This window comes from Nicotiana tomentosiformis, chromosome 7, assembly GCF_000390325.3.
Source record: "Nicotiana tomentosiformis chromosome 7, ASM39032v3, whole genome shotgun sequence".
NCBI classification, from domain to species: domain Eukaryota; kingdom Viridiplantae; phylum Streptophyta; class Magnoliopsida; order Solanales; family Solanaceae; genus Nicotiana; species Nicotiana tomentosiformis.
The window spans coordinates 104133651-104155329 of NC_090818.1; the positions used below are offsets into that span (position 1 = coordinate 104133651).

At 40.9% G+C, this 21679-nt stretch overlaps 1 protein-coding gene across 1 annotated transcript; it reads left to right on the plus strand.

Moving 5' to 3' along the window:
* The first annotated feature begins 292 nt into the window (after positions 1 to 292).
* LOC117281235 (uncharacterized) lies at positions 293 to 1245 on the plus strand. Its single transcript, XM_033661084.1, has 3 exons — positions 293 to 559; positions 691 to 962; positions 1071 to 1245. Exons 1-3 carry the CDS (start codon positions 293 to 295, stop codon positions 1243 to 1245), a joined length of 714 nt encoding a protein of 237 aa, XP_033516975.1.
* Positions 1246 to 21679: the final 20434 nt, after the last annotated feature.

The following is a 21679-nucleotide window of genomic DNA, read 5'->3' on the forward strand; positions in this document are numbered from 1 at the left end:
GCCTATCTGTGACGAGTCCAATAGTAAAGAAGGATAAGGTACATGGTGCTCGGTTGAGTAGGCATCGGGTGCCAGTCGTGGCCCTCCGATTTGGGTCGTGACAAACTTGGTATCAGAGCATATCTATCGTAGGGTTATCTGTAAGCCGTGTCTAGTAGAGTCTTATTTATAAATGTGTTGTGCACCACATTTAGGGACCAGTTACCCTTCCTTCTTGATATTAGATCGTGCAATAGAGCAAAGTTGTAGGGAATAAAGCCATTGACCTTTGACTTGGTTTATGTATACAGCGATGCCTATGACCAGGAAAGCTACAGCTAGTCAGAAGGGTAACACAGTGGCAGATGAGGGCACGAGTAGAGCATCAATGTTTAGTGAGGGCCAGAGTGAGACCCCGAGAGGAAGTGTAACACCCTCGTATAGTTCTCCGATTTTTCCAGCACCCGAAGTGATTAGGAGGAACCCAGTACCTCCACTTATTGCTCATGATGAGGATATGGATATGCAGAGTACAGTACAGTTGTTGAATAGATTGGTAGCCGCTCAGGCTCAGCACCAGGTAGGTACATGTGTTGGTTACGTTGACAGGGTTATTAGCACGAGAGTTCGAGACTTCATCAACCTGGACCCTCCAGTGTTACCGGATCCAACAAGGATGAGGACCCGTAAAACTTTATTGATAGGATGCAGAGGACTTTGAGGGTGATGCATGCATCAGATACTGAGTCAGTAGAGTTGGCCTCTTACCGATTGCGGGATGTTGCGGTTCAGTGGTATGAAACTTGGGAATTTTCTAGAGGGACAAATGCACCTCCAGCGGTATGGGAAGAGTTCTCAGGGGCTTTCTTGCGTCATTACTTGTCGACAGAGATTCGTCAGGCAAGGGTAGACAGGTTCTTGGCTCTTAAACAAGGGAATATGAGTGTGCGGGAGTATAGTCTCCAGTTTGATTCCTTGGCGAGGTATGCCCTCTCGATTGTGGATGAGATGAATGACTGAGTACATCGGTTTGTGGTAGGACTTGGGCCACACCTGATTAATGAGTGTTTCACGGAAGCTCTACTTGATAGTATGGATATTTCCCGCATCCAGACTTATGCTCAGAATTTGGAGGATCGGAAACGGCAGCAATACGAGAATTGTGATGAGGGTCAGCGTAAGAAAGCTAGGTCTGCTAGACAACCTGAGGAGTTTTTGGGCGATCCTATGCCACCATATCCTGTTAATAGTGTACGACAGTTGTAGAGGCCACATTATGAGGGATCTATCTATTCTGAATTAGGTCAAGGCTCGAGAATTTTGGGTTTTCGGAGTCGGAGGGATTCATCACAGATGAGGGCGCCTCCTCCGTGGTGCAGTCAGTACGGTAGAGCTCATTCTGGACAATGTCTTCAGGGATCTAATGTATGCTATACCTGTGGAGACCCTAGTCATTACATGAGGGATTGTCAAATCCGCCTTTGCTAGCCAAACCAAAAGACGGTGAAAGGCTTCTCATTTATCTCATTGTGTCAGAAGTGGCGGTAAGTGCGGTGTTGGTCCGAGAGGATAAAGGTAAACAATCCCCAATTTATTATGTTAGTAAATCTTTGCTAGATGTTGAGACACGGTATCCCCATTTGAAAAGACTTGTTTTAGCGTTAATTATGGCATCTAGGAAGTTAAGACCTTATTTCCAATGTCATCATATTTCTGTAATAACTGCTTTTCCCCTGAGGAATATACTGCATAAACAGGAACTATCAAATAGATTAACTAAATAGGCGATAGAACTCAATGAGTACGATATTATATATCAGCCCAGAACTACAATAAAATCACAGATTTTGTAGCGGATTTTAGCACGAATTTAGTTCCTGAAGCAGAAAAGGAACTACAGGTATTTACTGGAGCTAATCCGGGGATGGTTCTTCAAATGTTAAAGGAGCAGGTTTAAGAATTTTTCTAATTCCACCTTCAGGGGAAGTCATAAGACAAGCAATAAAATGTTATTCGATCACTAACAAAGAGGCAGAATATGAAGCTGTGATTGTAGGCTTGGAACTGGCATGAGAACCTGGTATAGAGCAGATTGTGGTCAAAAGTGATTCGCAGTAAGACTGGCAAGTGGGCCGGTCCAGGCCCGGGACCGCGGGCCAAAACGGGCCAGGACCGTTAGGCCCGATTTTAGTGGGCCTGCGCCGGTCCTATGCTTTGGGCCCGGAAGGCCTGGGACCATTTGGCCCGCCAGGGACCGGGCCAAAACTGTCCCAACGGCTATATTTAAATAAATATAGTCGTTGGGCTGTCAAAAATAGTCGTTGGGCCGTCAAAAATAGTTGTTAGGCTGTCAAAACTAGTTGTTGGCTATTTATAAAATAGCCATTTAACCCTCCCAACTTTGTTTTAACCCCAAACTTTTTATAATTATATTGTTTCCCTATTTTCAACTATAAATACTCCTTCATTCTTTTATTTTTCTTACAAAATCATCAATCTATCACAATCTCTCTCTAATTTTCTTCTATAATTGCTACTATTGCTTACTTTATTGTTACTAAGTGTATAATATATATATATATATATATATATATATTATACACTATACTATACTATATGTACATCTTATATATACTTTTTAGTAGTAACATGAAAGGACCAAAGTATGGTACTTCTTAGCTGGTATAAATATGAAATGATAGAGGATCAAGTTTTAGCTCACCTCAGATTATAGTTTCAACTAAAACTGAGTTGAGCTAAAACTTGATCTTCTACCATTCCATATTTATACTAGCTAAAAAGTACCATACTTTGGTCATTTCATGTTACTATTAAAATATATATATATATATATATATAAAAGTTATATTTTATATAAGATGTATATATAGTGTATATATATATATATAATTTATATTCGATATTAAATATTGAATATTAAAATTTAGGATGTTAAATAAAATTTAGGTCATAATTCTATAATAAAATTTACAAAGCATTGCTTTAGATATTTTTTTAACATCCTTTTGTCTCTAATATCTATTTAATTTTATTTTTAAAAAAATTCGTTGGGCCCACTTAGCCCATTTAGCCCGCGGGCCGGGACCGTTTAGCCCGGGACCAAACGGTCCCGATCCCTACAAAATGACCGTTTAGCCCGGGACCGTTTGGCCCGTTTAATTTGGGACCGGCCCGGGACCGGGACCGTTTGGACCGGCCCACTTGGCCCGTTTAGGCCCGAAACCGGCCCACTTGCTTCTATGAATTCGCAGTTGGTAGTTAACCAGATGCAGGGGACTTACGTGGGAAAAAAATGCAAATACAACAATACCTGGAAAAGGTACGAGAATTGCTTAGACAATTTCAGATATGGAAGGTCGTGCAGATACCAAGGGAAGAAAATGCAGAAGCAAATGCATTGGCAAATCTCACGTCTGTCGGGATGTAACAAATGCAAAAAATGCTATCGTGATACATTTGTTTCATTCGGCACTTGACCAAGACAAGAGCGAGGTAAATTTTAATAATCTAACATGGAATTGGAGAAACGAATTTGTGAACTTTTTGCAGTACGGTATCTTGCATGAGGACAAGAAGAAGTCACAATTGCTTCAACAAAAAGCCGCTTGGTATTGCTTAATTCAAGGAAATTTATATCGAAAGATGTTTGGCGGACCTTTTGCACGGTGCCTCGGTCCATCGCAAATGGAGTATGTGATGAGAGAAGTACATGAGGGACACTACAGCAATTACGCCGGGGGAAGATCATTGGTAAAGACATTAATAAGAGCAGGATATTATTGGCTGAAAATGGAAGAAGAAGCAGAGAACTTTGTAGCAAGGTGCGATAAATGTCAACGATACGCCAATAACATGCACCGCCCAGCAGAACTATTACATTCAATTATTTCACAATGGCCCTTCATGAAATGGGGCATGGATATTGTAGGCTTGTTGCCTCAAGCTAAGGGAAAGGTACGGTTTTTATTAGTTTTAACAGATTATTGTTTAAAATGGATAGAAGCAGGTGCTTTCAAACAGGTGTGACAATGGCCCGCAGTTCATAGGCACGAAAATCACAAAATTCTTTCAAAGTTGGCAGATTAAACGGATTACGTCCGTACCTTATCACCGTGTGGCCAACAGACAAGTTGAATCGACGAATAAAGTTATTATCAATAACTTGAAGAAGAGATTAGAAGAATCAAAAGGCAAATGGCCAGAAGTATTACCGGGGGTATTATGGGTTTATCGAATGACAGCAAAAACAAGTACGGGTGAGACTCCATTTATGGCATAGAAGCTTTGATTCTAGTAGAGTTAGGTGAACCAAGTATGATATACACACATGCTACTGAGGAAATAAATAAGGAAGAGATGCGAGTAAATTTGGATTTATTAGAAGAAAGGAGAGAAGCAACATTAATTCATATGGCAGCTCAAAAACAGATGATTGAACGATATTACAATAGGAGAGCTAATTTGAGATACTTCAAGATTGGGGACTTCGTCCTCAAAAAGGTGTTTTGATCGACAAAAACAGCTAATGCAGGAAAGTTGAGTCCAAATTAGGAAGGCCCTTATAGGGTTCGAGGCATCGCTGGAAAGGGAGCATACAAGTTGAAAACCATGGATGGAAAGGTACTACCATCAAACTGGAACGTTGTTCATTTGAAGACGTATTACTTCTAGATGGGGAAGTACCCATGGTCAGGTATCACGCAGGTTAAATTTTATTTTGTTATTTTGAATTTTACTAACCATTTTAGATGATAGGCAAAAAGTTAGCCCGTACCAAATGATGATATTAAACTTGAAAGGCACGCGGAATATTGAATTATTCCATGTCTAGGTTGCAACCTTTCTGATGGAAAAAGGGTTATGCAGTCATCATCTAAATAATTATCTCTGAGTCCCGTGCGTATTTTTCTTTTCAGGGAATGGGCCAAAATGAAGGAGTAATCCAGTGTTTGAGATTTCATACTCCAAAGCTCCAACACTAGGGGGGCTATGCAGATAGAAGGAAGCAAAAGAGCCAAAAGGGCATAGTTCAGTTCAGCCTGAATCAAAAACCTTGTAGAAACCTTGAATTTTTCAAAGGAGTGTGAACTCGCGAAAATGATGCAAGATATTCCATATTCCTACGAGTTTTAAGTTAAGACCAAAATTAAGTCACGGGTTAATAGACCCGATTTTGAATTTTAAAATCTGCTATAATGAAAGCAGTTATGGGGCCAATCTGGCTAAGACACTCTCTTACTTCTAAGCAGTTTATGGGGCCAAGTATTTTAAACACACTCTAACTTCTAGCCACGAGAGAAAAAACTCTTTCACGAAACAACTTGGGGGAATAAAGATGAAGCAAGTGCCAAAAAGTAAAAGGGGCGGAGACCAGATCTGACAAATAATGAAGGCATGCAATAGCCCTCCACACAATGGGGCCAATCTGGCCAAGACACACGTTGAAGTAACGACAAAACTCAATGATTACTGGATCAATAGGAGGCTTGAGCCCTAAAGTAAAAGGATAGGCATAAACAAAAGAGTAACCGGCATGATAAGAGGTGATTCTCTGGTTGGCACCAAGGACTAAGACTGGGAAATCCGGTTTCCAATAACACTATCATCGAACCAAGGAAAGAAGACCGGTAGTGATTAAACTTGGATAAAGTTCAGCAGGGTTGAGGGAAGCTATAGAAGAGACTTGATTTCTCATGGTTTCACGGTCAGTTACAAAAGAAAATTCTTGAGGAACAACCTCTGCAACTTATAGGTTCACGCACAGGTTCATTTAAATATTTATTCCTAGAAGAGGATCTGGGGTTAGAGGAGCCCTAGATCTAGAAGAAGATGACTTAGTAGAACTACTTTGAGAAGAGGAATCGCGATTAGATAATGAACCAAGGCTACAAAGTCTACCACCTCTCCTACTTCTAGTAGGGGCAGTGGAAGAGCAAGTTCATCAACAATCACAACTTTGTGAGGATCTAACGTTGTCGAAGACATGATTATCCAAGGCAATATAGAAGAAACGATGCAGAAATACAAAGAATGAGTAATATAATGGATACTGGAAAAGAAAGACTCCAAGAAATAAAAAAGAATGAAGTATTTATAAGAAGATACAATCGTCGTTAAAATTGGTCATTATGAAGCGTCATAAAGGAACCGTCACTTCGTGATTGACACAACCGCAGAAAAAACCCCTAAAAGGCACTGAGAAACTGTAGAGCCAATCGTAATAAGCCACGTGGCATGGGCATTAAATAGATGTGACAAATGCCACAATGATTCTGAAAGAGCCATAATGATACTCGAAAAATGGAGGCAAGGAATTCCTGCAATGAAAACTTACCACTCCCGAATATTCAGTTGAGAATATTCATAAAGTGGGTGGACTATCTATATTGGTGTAAAAAATACATGATGCGTGGAACATCAGTAAGCTGATGAGGCATGACGTGTGGAGCGTCGACATAGCGACAAGTGGCACTCTCAATGTGATGACCCAAAAGGTCATCTTATGTTTTAGAATTCGAATCTACGCTCTTAAGCCTTAAAAAACTCATTTTTATCCTCCTTGATTTGCGTGCATAGTCCGGGCAGGTTTCCGAAAAGCTTTTATGTTGAAAAATGATGAAAATAAGAATTTATGCCTTAAAAGTTGATTTTAGTTGATTTCGGTCAACATTTTTGGTAAACGGGCCCGGATTCATGTTTTAACGGTCCCTGTGGGTCTGTATCGAATTATAGGACCTGGGCGTATGCCCTTAATCGAATTCGGAGGTACCTAGCTCAAGTCATGAATTTTTGATGAAAATTAAAAGTCTAAAAATTAATTATTTTTAAGAATTGATTGATGTTTGGCATTGTTAGTGCCAGGTTCGTATTCTAGTTCCGAAGCCCGGTATAGGTTCATTATGATATTTAAGACTTGTCTGTGAAATTTGGTGAGAAACGTAGTTGGTTTGACGTGATTCGGACGTCCAGTTGAGAAAATAGAAATTTTAAAGTGTTCTTGAGAATTTCATTTGATTTGGTGCTAAATTCGTAGTTCTAGGTGTTATTTTGGCGATTTGATCGCGCGATCAAGTTTGTATGATGTTTTTAGACTTGTGTGCATGTTTGGTTTGGAGTCCCAAGGGCTCGGGTGAGTTCCAGATAGGCCACGCGATGTTTTGGACTTTGAAAATCTTATATTTTGCTGCAGCAGGTGTTTTGGCATGTCCTTCTTCGCGTTCGCGAAGGTACTCTCGTGAACGCGAAGAGTAAACTGGGCAGCTGAAGTTTTCTTCTTCACGAATGCGAAGGCCTGGTCGCGAACGCGAAGTGATGGGGGACTTACCCTTCACGAACGCGAAGCATGTGGGGACCTGGAGGGGGATTGATCGTACCCTTCGCGAACGTGAGTTGTGTCTCGCGAACGCGAAGGCTTGGCAGCCATTACCCATCACGAATGCAACAGTTCTCTCGTAGAATTAGGGGTTAGGGTAGAAACTAGGGATTTCGGGAATTTGAGGTCGGATTCCAAAACTAATTACATATTTGGGCTTGGGGGTGAATGGGTGAAAGGATTTTGGTCCGAACCTCGGGTTTTGACCAAGCGGGCCCGGGATCGAGTTTTCAACTTTTTGGAGGAAAATCTGGGAAATTTAATTTATGCAATATAATTTATTCCTTTAGCAATATTTGATATTATTGTGTCATTTTTTGAATAGATACGAGTGGTTCGGAGGTGAATTCCAAAGAAAAAGCTGTGATTGAGAATTAAGTGGCTTTCGAAGTGAGGTAAGTATTGTGTCTAACCCTAAGTGTTAATGTACGAAGGATGATGTCGTGCCATATTATGAGTGATAATGCACGAAGGGTGATGCCATGCCATGATATGAGAGTTAATGCACGAAGGGTGATGTCGTGCCGTTTCTATTTATTTTATGGTGAGATTGAGAGTAAAAGCACGAAGGGTGATGTCGTGCATTTTTCCTTACTGTATTCACTATTCCTGTTGATTCGTGGTATATTGATTGGTCCGGTGATCACTCTGTGTAGTTCCTTTTCTTGTATTCACCTCAGTATGTTCCCATCCCGATATTTCCTGTTTAGTTCTTCATTTCTGTTATTTGCATATACACTATTAAGTTGTACAGGTTGATTTGAAGGTGCCTTGCCTTAGCCTCGTCACTACTTTGTTGAGGTTAGGCTCCACACTTAGCAGTACATGGGGTCGGTTATACTAATAATGCACTCTGCACTTCCTGTGCAGATTTTGATACCGGCTCAGGTTGATCGAGATTTGCTACTGGTCCGCTGTCCAAAGACTAAAGGTACATCTGTCGGCGTTCACAGACCTTGAAGTCCCAGTCTATCCTTTATGTATTACTATTTTCTTTCATTCAGACAGTTGTATTTCTTTCAGACTATTACTTGTTATAAATTCTAGAATGCTAGTGAATTGTGACTCCAGATCCGGGTGGTAGTAGTTAATACAGTTTTATGATATTCTGCACTTATTATATTTCATCGTAGTTAATTATTGCTAATTATTGAATGGAAATAAGGAATTGGTAAATGATTCTCTAACATTGGCTTGCCTAGCAAATGAAATGTTAAGCGTCGCCACGGTCTCGTCAGTGGGAAATTTTGGGTCGGGACAGTTGGTATCAGAGCACTAGGTTGCCTAGGTCTCACAATTCACGAGCAAGCTTAATAGAGTCTGGAGGATCGGTACGGAGACGTCTGTGCTTATCTTCCAGAAGCTATGAAGTTAGGAACAAGTTTCATTTCTTTTCTTCTTTGTCGTGGGATTTTGCTTTCTCAATATTGATTGAACTCTTCTAATCTTATTCTCTCGCAGATGGCGAGAACACGTACCGCTTCCTTAGCTGAGCAGAAGCCAGAGCCTCCAATGACAGCTCCTACGCGGGGCAGAGGGCAAGGCCGAGGTTGTGCCAGAGGTCGAGGCCGAGGCAGGGGCACGGATCAGCTTAGGGGCCGAGCAATAGCCCCAGCAGTGGAGCCTCAGATAGAGCTTGACGAGGAGGTTCCAGCCCAGATTGTTCCTGCCGGACCAGCTCAGGTTCCGGAGGGGTTCATTGCTACCCTAGTACTTCAGGACGTTTTGGTCCGTTTGGTGGGCTTTATGGAGAGTGTGGCCCAGACTAGCGCATTTCCCATGGCACAAGCAGTCTCTCAGGCTGGAGGAGGAGCCTAGACTCCTACCACTCCCGCTTTGGAGCAGATAGCTCCCCAGTATCAGGCTCCAGCAGCTCAGCCAGTTGGATTAGTTCAGCCGGTTATTGCGGTACAGGTCGGAGATGGGCCAGTTATGTCTTCTGAGGCTTTATGGAGATTGGACAGGTTTACCAAGCTCTTTCCTATTCACTTCAGTGGTGCTCCTTCAGAGGATCCCCAGGAGTATCTTGACAGCTGTCACGAGGTTCTACGAAACATGGGTATAGTAGAGACCAATGGGGTCAATTTTGCTGCATTTCAGTTGACTTGTTCCGCCAAGAAATAGTGGAGAGATTACTTGTTGACCAGACCAGCTGGGTTGCCTGCTCTTACTTGGGACCAGTTCTCTCAGCTCTTCATAGAGAAGTTTCTGCCTATCACATTGAGAAAGGAGCATCGCCGTCAGTTTGAGCGTCTCCAGCAGGGCAGTATGACTGTTACTCAGTATGAGACCCGTTTTGTGGATTTGGCCTGTCATGCCATTCTTATGCTTCCCACCGAGAGAGAGATGGTGAGGAGGTTTATTTATGGACTTGCTCAGCCTATCAGATTGCATATGGCTAAGGAGACAGGGAGTGAGATTTATTTTCAGGCGGCTGCTAATGTCGCCAGATGGGTCAAAATGGTTCTTACTCAAGGAGGTCAGGGGTCTGACAAGAGGTCATTCCGATGAGTTCAGCGGTGCCTCATCTAGAGGCAGAAGTATTTTTGGTAGAGGCCATCCTCCCAGGCCATTTCATTCAGCGCTCCAGGCATCCCACGGTGCCTCAGGTGGTCGTGGCCCTCAAATGCATTATTCCGACCAGCTAGCCTACAGTGTACCACCATCTCCTATTAGTGCACCTCCACTCCAGAGTTATCAGGGTGGTTATTCAGGTCGACAGGGTCAGTTTCAGGATCAGCAGTCACAGCAGCCGAGGTTATGTTACACTTGTGGTGATCCGAGGCACATTGCTAGATTTTTCCCTCGAGCAACGGGCAACTCACAGCATCAGAGTTCTCGTGCCATGGTTCTGGCACTAGTTGCTACACCACCTTCTCAGCCAGCCAGAGGCAGGGGTCAGGCAGCCAGAGGTAGAGGCCAGACTGTTAGAGGTGGAGGTCAGGCCGTTAGAGGTGGAGACTAGCCAGCTAGAGGTCGTCCCAGGGACGTAGTTCAGGGTGGTGGGGCCCAGGCCCGATGCTATGCTTTCCCAGCCAAGCCTGAGGCTGAGTCATCTGACGTTGTTATCACAGGTACTGTTTCAGTTTGCAGTAGAGATGCTTCAGTTCTATTTGATCCAGGATCTACTTACTCCTATGTGTCATCCTATTTTGCTTCCTATTTGGTTGTGCCCCGTGATTCTTTGAGTGCTCCTGTATATGTGTCCACACCAGTGGGAGATGCTATTGTTGTAGATCGTGTGTATCGTTCATGTGTGGTCACCATTGGGAGTCTTGAGACTTGTGTAGATCTTCTACTTCTTGACATGGTTGATTTTGATGTCATATTGGGTATGGATTGGTTGTCACCTTATCATGCTATATTATATTGTCACGCCAAAACGGTGACCTTAGCCTTGCAGGGGTTACCTCGGTTAGAGTGGAGAGGGAATCTTGGCCATTCTGGCATCATGGTTATCTCTTATGTAAAGGCTCGGCATATGGTTGAGAAGGGGTGTCTAGTTTATTTGGCTTATGTCCGCGATTCTAGTGCGGAGATTCCTTCCATAGATTTGGTGCCGGTTGTTCGTGAGTTTCCAGAGGTGTTTCCTGCAGACCTGCCGGGGATGCCACCCGACAAGGATATTGATTTCTATATTGATTTGGCTCCAGGAACTCAGCCTATTTCCATTCTGCCATATCGCATGGCCTCGCCAGAGTTGAAAGAATTGAAGGAGAAGTTGCAAGATTTGCTTGATAAGGGCTTCATTAGACCTAGTGTCTTGCCCTAGGGTGCACCTGTGTTGTTTATGAAGAAGAAATATGGATCGATGAGGATGTGTATAGATTATCGACAGTTGAACAAAATCACCATCAAGAACAAATATCCATTGCCGAGAATTGATGATTTATTTGATCAGCTTTAGGGTGCCAAGGTGTTTTCAAAGATTGATTTGAGATTTGGCTACCATCAGTTGAGGATTAGGGCATCCGATGTTCCTAAGACAGCTTTCCGGACTCAGTATGGGCATTATGAGTTTCTAGTGATGTCATTTGGGCTGACAAATGCCCTAGCAGCATTCAAGGATTTGATGAACCGGGTGTTCAAACCCTACTTGGATTATTTTGTGGTTGTGTTTATTGATGATATCTTGATCTACTCCCACAGTCAAGAGGAGCATGAGAAGCACCTTCGGATCGTTCTTCAGACTCTGAAAGACAGCCAGTTATAAGCTAAGTTCTCAATATACGAGTTTTGGTTGAGTTCAGTTGCTTTCTTTGGTCACGTTGTATCAGCAGAGGGTATTCAGGTGGATCCTAAGAAGATTGAGGCAGTCCAGAACTGGCCTAGACCCACATCAGCTACAGAGATCCGTAGTTTCCTAGGTTTAGCGGGCTATTACCATCGATTTGTGGAGGGGTTTTCATCCATAGCAACCCCGTTGACCAGATTGACCCAGAAGGGTGCCCCGTTCATGTGGTCAGATGAGTGTGAAGAAAGCTTTCAGAAGCTCAAGACAGCTTTGACTACGGCACCGGTATTGGTGTTACCCACAGGTTCAGGATCTTATACAGTATATTGTGATGCATCTCATATTGGTCTGGGTGCGGTATTGATGCAGGGTGGCAAGGTTATTACATATGTTTCACGGAAGCTGAAGATTCACTAGAAGAATTACCCTGTTCATGATCTAGAGTTGGCAGCCATTGTTCATGCGCTGAAGATTTGGAGACACTACCTTTACGGTGTTCCATGTGAGATATTCACTAATCATCGGAGCTTGCAGTATTTGTTCAAGCAGAAGGAACTCAATTTGAGGCAGTGAAGGTGGTTGGAGCTATTGAAAGACTATTATATCACCATATTGTATCATCCTAGGAAGGCCAATGTGGTGGCCGATGCTTTTGAGTAGAAAATCAGCTAGTATGGGTAGCCTTGCATATATTCCAGTGGGTGAGATACCGCTTGCATTAGATATTCAGGCCTTGGCCAACCAGTTCGTGAGGTTAGATGTTTCTGAGCACAGTAGTGTTCTAGCTTGTAAAGTTGCTCGGTCATCTTTGTTTGAATGCATCAGAGATCGGTAGGATGACGATCCTTATTTACTTGTCCTTAGATACACAGTGTGGCACGGTGGTGCCAAGCAGGTTACTGTTGGATATGACGAAGTTTTGAGGATGCAAGGTCGTATTTGTGTGCCTAATATGGATGGACTTCGTGAGTTGATCCTTGAGGAGTCCCACAGTTCTCGGTATTCTATTCATCCGAGCGCCGCCAAGATGTACTAGGACTTGAGGCAGCATTATTGGTGGAGGCGAATAAAGAAGGACACAGTTGCCTATGTAGCTCGGTGCCTAAATTGCCAGCAGGTAAAGTGTGAGCATCAGAGACCTGGTTGTTTACTTCAGAGGTTAGATATTCCTGAGTGGAAGTGGGAGCGTATCACTATGGATTTTGTTGTTGGACTCCCACTGACTTAGAGGAAGTTCGATGCAGTTTGGGTTATTGTGGACAGGCTGACTAAGTCAGCGCACTTCATTCCTGTGGCAGTTACCTATTCCTCGGAGCGGTTAGTAAAGATTTATATTCGTGAGATCGTCCATCTTCACGGTGTGCCCGTATCTATCATTTCTGATCGAGGTACGCAGTTTACCTCACACTTTTGGAGGGTAGCTCAGCGTGAGTTGAGTACGCGGGTTGAGTTGAGCACAACATTTCATCCTCGGACGGGCAGTCCAAGCGTACTATTCAGATCTTGGAGGATATGCTTTGCGCTTGTGTTATAGACTTCGAAGGATCATGGGATAAGTTCTTTTCCCTTGCAGAGTTCGCCTACAACAACAAATACCAGTCGAGCATTCAAATAGCTCCCTATGAGGCATTATATGGTAGGCGGTGTCGGTCGCCAGTTGGGTGGTTCGAGCCGGGAGAGGCTCGGTTGTTGGGCAAAAACTTAGTACAGGATGCCTTGGATAAGGTCAAGATTATTCAGGATCGATTTCGCACAGCTCAGTCCAGGCAGAAGAGTTATGCTGACCGTAGAGTTTGTGATGTTGCATTCATGGTCGGAGAGAGAGTGTTACTTCGGGTATCACCCATGAAGGGTGTAATGAGGTTCGGAAAGAAGGGCAAGTTGAGCCCTAGGTATATCGGACCTTTTGAGATTCTGGAGAGAGTGGGAGAGGTGGATTATAGGCTTGTGTTACCACCTAGTTTAGCATCTGTTCATCTGGTATTCCATGTGTCCATGCTTTGAAAGTATCACGGCGATCCATCCCATGTGTTAGATTTCAGCTCTGTCCAGTTGGACAAGGATTTGACTTACGAGGAGGAGTCGGTGGCAATTTTAGCCTGGCAAGTTCGCCAGTTGAGATCAAAGAGTTACCCTTCAGTTCGGGTGCAGTGGAGAGGTCAGCCTATTGAGGCAGCTACTTGGGAGTCCGATTCTGATATGCGGAGTAGATATCCCCACCTTTTTACTAGGCCAGGTACTTTTCTATGTCCGTTCGAGGACGAACGATTGTTGTAGAGGTGGAGATTGTGATGACCCAAAAGTTCATCTTATGTTTTAGAACTTGAATCTACGCTCTTAAGCCTTAAAAATCTCATGTTTACCCTCATCGATTTGCGTGCACAGTCTGGGCAGGTTTCTGGAAAGCTTTTATGTTGAAAATTGATGAAAATAAGAATTTATGCCTTAAAAGTCGATTTTAGTTGACTTCGGTCAAAATTTTTGGTAAACGGGCCCGGATCCATGTTTTGACGGTCCCTGTGGGTCCGTATCGAATTATGGGACCTGGGCGTATGCCCGTAATCGAATTCGGAGGTACCTAGCTCAAGTTATGAATTTTTGATGAAAATTAAAAGTCTGAAAATTAATTATTTTTAAGAATTGATTGGTGTTTGGCATTGTTAGTGCCGGGTTCATATTCTGGTTTCGGAGCCCGGTACAGGTTCATTATGATATTTAAGAATTGTCTGTGAAATTTGGTGAGAAACGGAGTTGGTTTGACGTGATTCGGACGTCCAGTTGAGAAAATAGAAATTTTAAAGTGTTCTTGAGAATTTCATTTGATTTGGTACTAACTTTGTAGTTCTAAGTGTTATTTTGGCAATTTGATCACGCAAGCAAGTTCGTATGATGTTTTTAGACTTGTGTGCATGTTTGGTTTGGAGCCCCGAGGGCTCGGGTGAGTTTCGGATAGGCCACGAGATATTTTGGACTTTGAAAATCTGGTATTTTGCTGCAGCAGGTGTTCTGGATGTCCTTCTTCGCGTTCGCAAAGGTACTCTCGCGAACACGAAGAGTAAACTGGGCAGCTGAAGTTTTCTTCTTCGTAAACGTGAAGGCCTGGTCACGAACGCGAAGTGATAGGGGACTTAACCTTCGCGAACGCGACTTGCTCAATGCGAAGCATGTGGAGACCTGGGGGGGGGGATTGATCGTTGCTTCATCGCGAACGTGAAGGCCAGGGGGAGTAATCATCGCGAACGCAAAGGCTTGGCATCCATTACCCATCACGAACGCGACAGTGCTCTCGCGAACGCGATGAACATTGTCGCCCAGCACTTAACAGAATCCAAAAACGGGAATTTAGCCAAAAAACTCATTTTCTCAAAAACCAAACGGTGAGAGGCGATTTTTTAAGAGTCATTCCTTCCCCAAATTGTTGGTAAGTGATTCTAAACCATTTTCTTTCAATTACCCATTACATTTCTTGAAATTTCAACCTAAAATCTAGAGTTTTCATGGTAGAATTTGGGGTTAGGGTAGAAACAAGGGATTTTGAGAATTTGAGGATTTAGACCCCAATTTGAGGTCGGATTCCAAAACTAATTACATATTCGGGCTCGGGGGTGAATGGGTGAAAGGATTTTGGTCTGAACCTCGGGTTTTGACCAAGCGGGCCCGGGGTCGAGTTTTTGACTTTTTGGAGAAAAATTTGGGAAATTTAATTTATGCAATATAATTGATTCCTTTAGCAATATTTGATATTATTGAGTCATTTTTTGAATAGATATGAGTGGTTTGGAGGTGAATTCCTAAGAAAAAGCTGTGATTGAGAATTAAGTGGCTTTCGGAGCGAGGTAAGTGTTATGTCTAACCCTGACTTGAGGGGATTAGGAACCTTAGATTTCTTGCTAAGTGAAATTCATGTGAGCGGCGTATATATGAGGTGACGAGTACTTATGCGCCGCCAATTTACATGTTTTTCATGTTTCTCTGTTCTTCTTATATTGTCCTATTCCTATGCCAAGTTGCTACGTGTTATACTAGTGTTGTTCAATTTATTGTTCTTACCATGTTTATGGATTTTCTGGTGATAATTGAGTTTTTATTTCAAAGTTGAGATTGATGTTTTGGAACCAAATGTTGAGGTAAGATTTGTACTAGTTATTCTATCTCCCTGTTGATATTTATGCATTGCATTATGGTAAGGGAGAGTGATAATGCACGAAGGGTGATGTCGTGCCATATTGTGAATGTTAATGCACGAAGGGTGATGTCGTGCCATATTGTGAGTGATAATGCACAAAGGTTGATGTCGTTCCATGATATGAGAGTTAATGCACGAAGGGTGATGTCGTGCTGTTTTTATTTATTCTATGGTGAGATTGAGAGTAAAAGCACGAAGGGTGATGTCGTGCATTTTTCCTTACTGTATTTACTATTCCTGTTGATTCATGGTATATTGACTGCTTCGTGATCACTCTGTGTAGTTCTTTATCTTGTATTCCCCTCAGTATGTTCCCCTCCCGACATTTCCTGTTTAGTTCTTCATTTCTGTTATTTGCATATACATTGTTAAATTGTACAGGTTGATTTGTAGGTGCCTTGCCTTAGCCTTGTCACTACTTCGTCGAGGTTATCCTCGACACTTACCAGTACATGGGGTCAGTTGTACTGATACTGCACTCTGCACTTCCTGTGCAAATTTTGATACCGGCTCAGGTTGATCGAGATTTGCTACTGGTCTGCTGTCCGGAGACTAAAGGTAGATATGTCGGTGTTCACAGACCTTGAAATTCCCGTCTATCCTTTATGTCTTACTGTTTTCTTTCATTCAGACAGTTGTATTTCTTTCAGACTAATACATGTTGTAAATTCTATAATGCTCGTGAATTGTGACTCCAGATCCGGATGGTAGTAGTTAATACAGTTTTATGATATTCCGCCCTTATTATATTTCATCGTAGTTAATTATTGCTAATTATTGAATGGAAATAAGGAATTGGTAAATGATTCTCTAACTTTGGCTTGCCTAGCAAGTGAAATGTTAGGCGTCATCACGGTCCCATCGATGGGAAATTTTGGGTCGTGACACTCAATTAACTGAATAAAGAATGTAAGGAAGGTACGGGAGAAAGACCCACGGGGTAGCATAAGAGATAAGAACCGGGCCTGGCAGCTATTAAAGGGGAAACGGGAACAAATAAATGAAGGCTGCAAAGAAGGGAAGATACATGAACCAAAAGTAAATAAGGAAGGGGAATCAGAGCAGTTATAAGGAATCTTTAGTCATAAATATGCCAGTTATGGTTATATATGGTAATGGGCAATCAATACAATTAATGCCCTTAATTAGTCCAAATTAAGTATTAGAATCGTTATGATTATATGCTCATATATAAGGATAAGAATTTCATTTGTAAGAAAAAAAGTTACGATTATTACTGAAATACATACTACAATTATGTGCTTTACACTTCATATTTCCAGCCTTAATTTTGGGGAGTGACTGTCAGTTCATTCCTTATTTTTTTCTTTGTTAATCATTCCTTATTTTTTCTTTGTTAATCATCTCCATTATTTCTTTTATTTCTTCTAAGATTATTGGGGAAGTGAAGTAAATCTTGGTTATCAATAACTCGTTTTCTTCAAAATATTGACTTTGACCGGGAAATCTATTTTTGGTTAAACTTTCAATTTTCTAGAGAGTGAATTAGATAAAAGGCATGCATGATCATGTAGGACCTCTAGAACTGGACTACCTTCAGTTCTGAAATTAAAAAAAATTGAAAACTAATAAAACAAAATCTACAGTTGAACTGGCAATAATTATCTTAATTAGATCACATCATTTACATTGAGAAAAAAGAAAATTAAAGATAATTCAAAGTTCAAAAAAGGTTCAAATATGCCCTTGAACTATGCGAAATTGAGCGGATATGCATGTCGTTAATACTTTGGCACAAACATGCCCTATTGTCCAATACTTGCTCTAGATGTGCCTTTATTTTAAACGGCCCCATATGGAGGGCATATTTGGCCCATTAAAGTTCTTAAGCTTTTATGTTATTGAGTTATCTTGTTTGGTTCATGGCAATGTAATGAAAGTTTGTAATGATAAAATTTCCCTAAAATTGTTTGTTTTCCTATGTAAATCTTAAATACGAACAAAGAGAAGCAAAAATTAGAAAACCTAAATTATTTTGTTGGAAGAGAAATATATATAGTGTCCAGCCAATTTGAGAGATTTCTCTTCCAACAGATAGTTTAAGTTTTTGTACACCTTTACTTCTCTTTGTTCCTAAACCACGTGTTACACCCCATGTTTTCGTACGTGAGAGTCCGTCGTAAGTCAATTGATGTAAGCTCAGAAATGAGATCATCTTTGAAAGTACATAAAGTAAGTTAATCATGTTATCTTGGATGTTAAAAATCTTTAAGATCATGAATAACAAATACCAAGAGGTTTGGAAGGCTTAGAAGCTAAACGAATCGAAGAAAATAAGTTTCGTCGAAAGTCGACAAGTTGAGAATGTTATAACATGTATTTTTGGGGTGATACTAGGGTGCTTAACATGATAAGGAGGTTATACTATGAGTTATATTAGTCGTGTGTTATGTTTCGAAGTCAAGCGAGTTGTGGAACAAAAGTTGGCAAAGGTCATCATAAGTTACATTCATAATGTGCTGAACATTAGGTCAAATGTAGTAAAACTTTTCTCCTAATATACTTGGTACTACAAAATGATATACATATAAAATTGAAGATCTATGAGTCTAGTTTCTAACACATTAAACCGTTTGTCGATACGACATCGGAGTAGAGAGATATTCGCGTTTTCGCAAGACTGTGCAAGCAGCTCCCAATGGGACCTACTTAGGCGGTGGTCGACCTACTTCTTTTAAAACGATTTGGACGCCTATTTTTTGCTCATTTTCGAGTCAACTTCGTCTTCAAACTTCTCCTAACCCTCCTAAACAGATACCATAAGGGTTTGAAGTGATTCCAAAGTGATTACACCATATTTCAACATCAAAAGTTAGTTCTAGTGAAGAACAACACCTCTTTGAGTTGTGTTGTCATTGAGGATGGTTGTGGGTTGTGTTTGGCTGAAATTTCAAGTTTTTGCTACTAGCTAAGGTGAGTATAATATCATACTAATTGTGCTTAAGCTTGCTTGTATGTTGATTAAGTTGTTAGGATGATAAACTACAAGATAATACTTGGATTAGCTTAAGTCAATTCTATGGTGTTGTATTGCCATTGCGGACTATTGTGAGCTAAATATAACTTGGATTTCGACTTGAAGCTACTGTAGGAGTTATGTGTATTGTGTTCTTGCATGTGTTTAAGGTTATCTTGATATTGATTAAGTTAAATGGATGGACTAGACATGAACTAGTGAATAAAATTGCTAACCGAGGATAGTTGGAGTTGTGGATTATTTCTTTTGTTATAAATATATGGTATAAGGATGGAATCTTTATAATTGATGAATGACTTAATTATCATGTTAATGATACTATTAAGTTAATGTAAGAAGTCTATAAGGGATGATATGGATTATACGGATTCCATCGGAGCTTGCCGCTCGTCGTGACGTAGTTGTGACTTGTTGTTGTTATATGGTGTCTTGTTATTGATATTTATATGTTGCTGGATTTCTCTGGTTGTTGTTGTTGGTATATGGTATTGGAGGAGGCCCTTGTTACAGGGGAGATGTTGACCAAATTTACATAAAAGAGCTACTAATTTAAGTTGCGGACTTAGCCTATACTCAGCACTGATTTAAAATCTCCTTATGCTATGGTAGATTGAGTTGAGTTGTTTGAAGAATTGCTTGGAAGGTATTAAGTATTCAATGGAGTTAAGATATGTTAAAGCACTTCCTTCTTTCTTTTGGCATGATCTAAAGTGAAATAAACGTAAACGATACGCTATTTCACAACGGATCTACTCCTACAAACTAAGGCTCTCCATGTTGTTATTTCCTTATAAAGTTATTCTAATCATGTATGTATGATGCTTAAATTCTATTGAGGTTAATATTGATAGTATGATTTCCATAACGTTAATCGAAAGTGCAACGACCTTACGTTACTCCGAAAGGTTTAGAACGTGATTCCATAAGTCCAGCATGCATTATATATATGTATCAATTTTAATCTACCGAGTCGCGCTATAGTCGGCCGAGTATGGTACCTATTGTGCAATCACTGATCATTTGGGTTTTACCGAGCTCTACGTGGTCGGGTACGATTCTACCGAGCCTTATGATGGACGGGTATGTTTTTACCGAGTCCTCTTCGAGACCGGGTACGATATGATGATGATGATGATGATGCCGACAAAGGAGTATGTTTTTAAGAGTATACGTACTGAATCATGCATTTCATGTCAGTCGCCATCAGAGGCACTCAGATGTTACAGGTTGTATCTTTTCTATCTGTCTTTACATTACTGATCTTATTTATACTTTTTTGCCTTACATACTCGGTACTTTATTCGTACAGACCTCCCTTTTGCCTGGAGACGCTGTGTTTTATGGCCGCAAGACCCGATAGATAAGTTGACAATCGTCCTAGTAGGCTATCAGGTCAGCGGAAGGTATTGGTACACTCCACTTACTCCGGAGTTGCCTATTTCGTCAATATATTTGGACATGTATTGATTGGTATGGTGGGGCCATGTCTCGGCTTTTATGACGTTTATGTACTCTTGTAGACTTGTAGACATATGTCATGTATATGGACACTTGTATGGCCTTATCGGCATAGTTGAGTATACAAATGATCATGTCGGCCTTATAGGCCCGTATGTCACATGTATAAGTTTCTATGTAGGGTCGTCCTATGAATAGTAATCTCTTATATTTTATCCTGGTTATCTCATGACGGCCCTTCCGGCCCATTTACCCATGATGGTATGATAAAAAAGATATGTTACGTTGATACTCGGTTGGGTAAGGCACCGGGTGCCCGTCGCGGCACATCTGTTTGGTCGTGACACCACACTTATCTTTGTTCCTAAGAAAAGTGTATCATGTTTTATGCATACGGAGTAAGTAATTTCTTTTTTGCTATTGGATGAGATTCTTCATATTTGATTGATGCAATTGATTCATTTATTGCTTATGGTGGCTAGACTTGTCTATTGTATTAGTTTTATTGTTGTGATACATAATGGCTATTTAGTGGCTTTTTGAGGCATATGAGGCACGGGGATATTTAATGATATAGGTATTCCAATAAATAGTTTAAGTCTGTTTATGCTTTGCTTCTTTTTGTTCGTATTTAAGCTTTACATAAGGAAAGCAATCGGTTTGAGGGAGATTTTATCATTACAAACTTCCATTATATTGTCATGAACCAAACAAGATAACTCAATAATATTAAAACCTAAAATTTTAATGGACCAAAAATGACCGCATAGTATATGTGTGGGACCAAATATGCCCTTCATATGAGGTCATTTAAAATAAAGGTATATTTGGAGCAAATATTAGACAGTGGGGCATATTTATGCCAAAATATTAACAAAGGGCAAATTCACTCAATTTCGCACAGTTCAGGGGCATATTTGGACTTTTTGTTTGATGTTTTAGTTCAATTTATCATCTTCACAATATTTCATCTAGAATTCAATTAGTGATAACATGAGAATGTCACTATCTATTTCTTGTATCTCTATTTGATTTTATTTGAATTTTCTTACCCCTCCTAGGAGCTCCCCTATTTTGCTCTGTTGGTGACTTAAACCCATAACCTTAAGTTGGAAGGGGAGGATATTTATTACTTGACCAATTCTCACTTGTCTATCTCTATTTGATTTAAGAAGTTAGTCTTAACGGGGGAGGGGCAGTTTTGTGGAGCTAGTAAAAGAAAATCCTAATGATCATCAAAACTATGCAAAAAAAAGAAAGAAAGTTTGTAATGATAAAATTTTCCTAAAATTATTTGCTTTCCTATGTAAATCTTAAATACGAACAAAGAGAAGAAAAAAATTAGAAAAACCTAAATTATTTTATTTGAAGAGAAATATATATAGTGGCCAGCCAATTTGAGAGATTTCTCTTCCAAGAGATAGTTTAACT

What these genes read in the sequence shown, in the direction of transcription:
- LOC117281235 (XM_033661084.1), top strand. Translation starts at nt 293, where the DNA reads ATGCCTATGACCAGGAAAGCTACAGCTAGTCAGAAGGGTAACACAGTG. An exon ending in CCGCTCAGGCTCAGCACCAG is followed by an intron (nt 560 to 690) that starts GTAGGTACATGT and finishes GATAGGATGCAG; the next exon opens with AGGACTTTGAGGGTGATGCA. An exon ending in CAGTTTGATTCCTTGGCGAG is followed by an intron (nt 963 to 1,070) that starts GTATGCCCTCTC and finishes TCTACTTGATAG; the next exon opens with TATGGATATTTCCCGCATCC.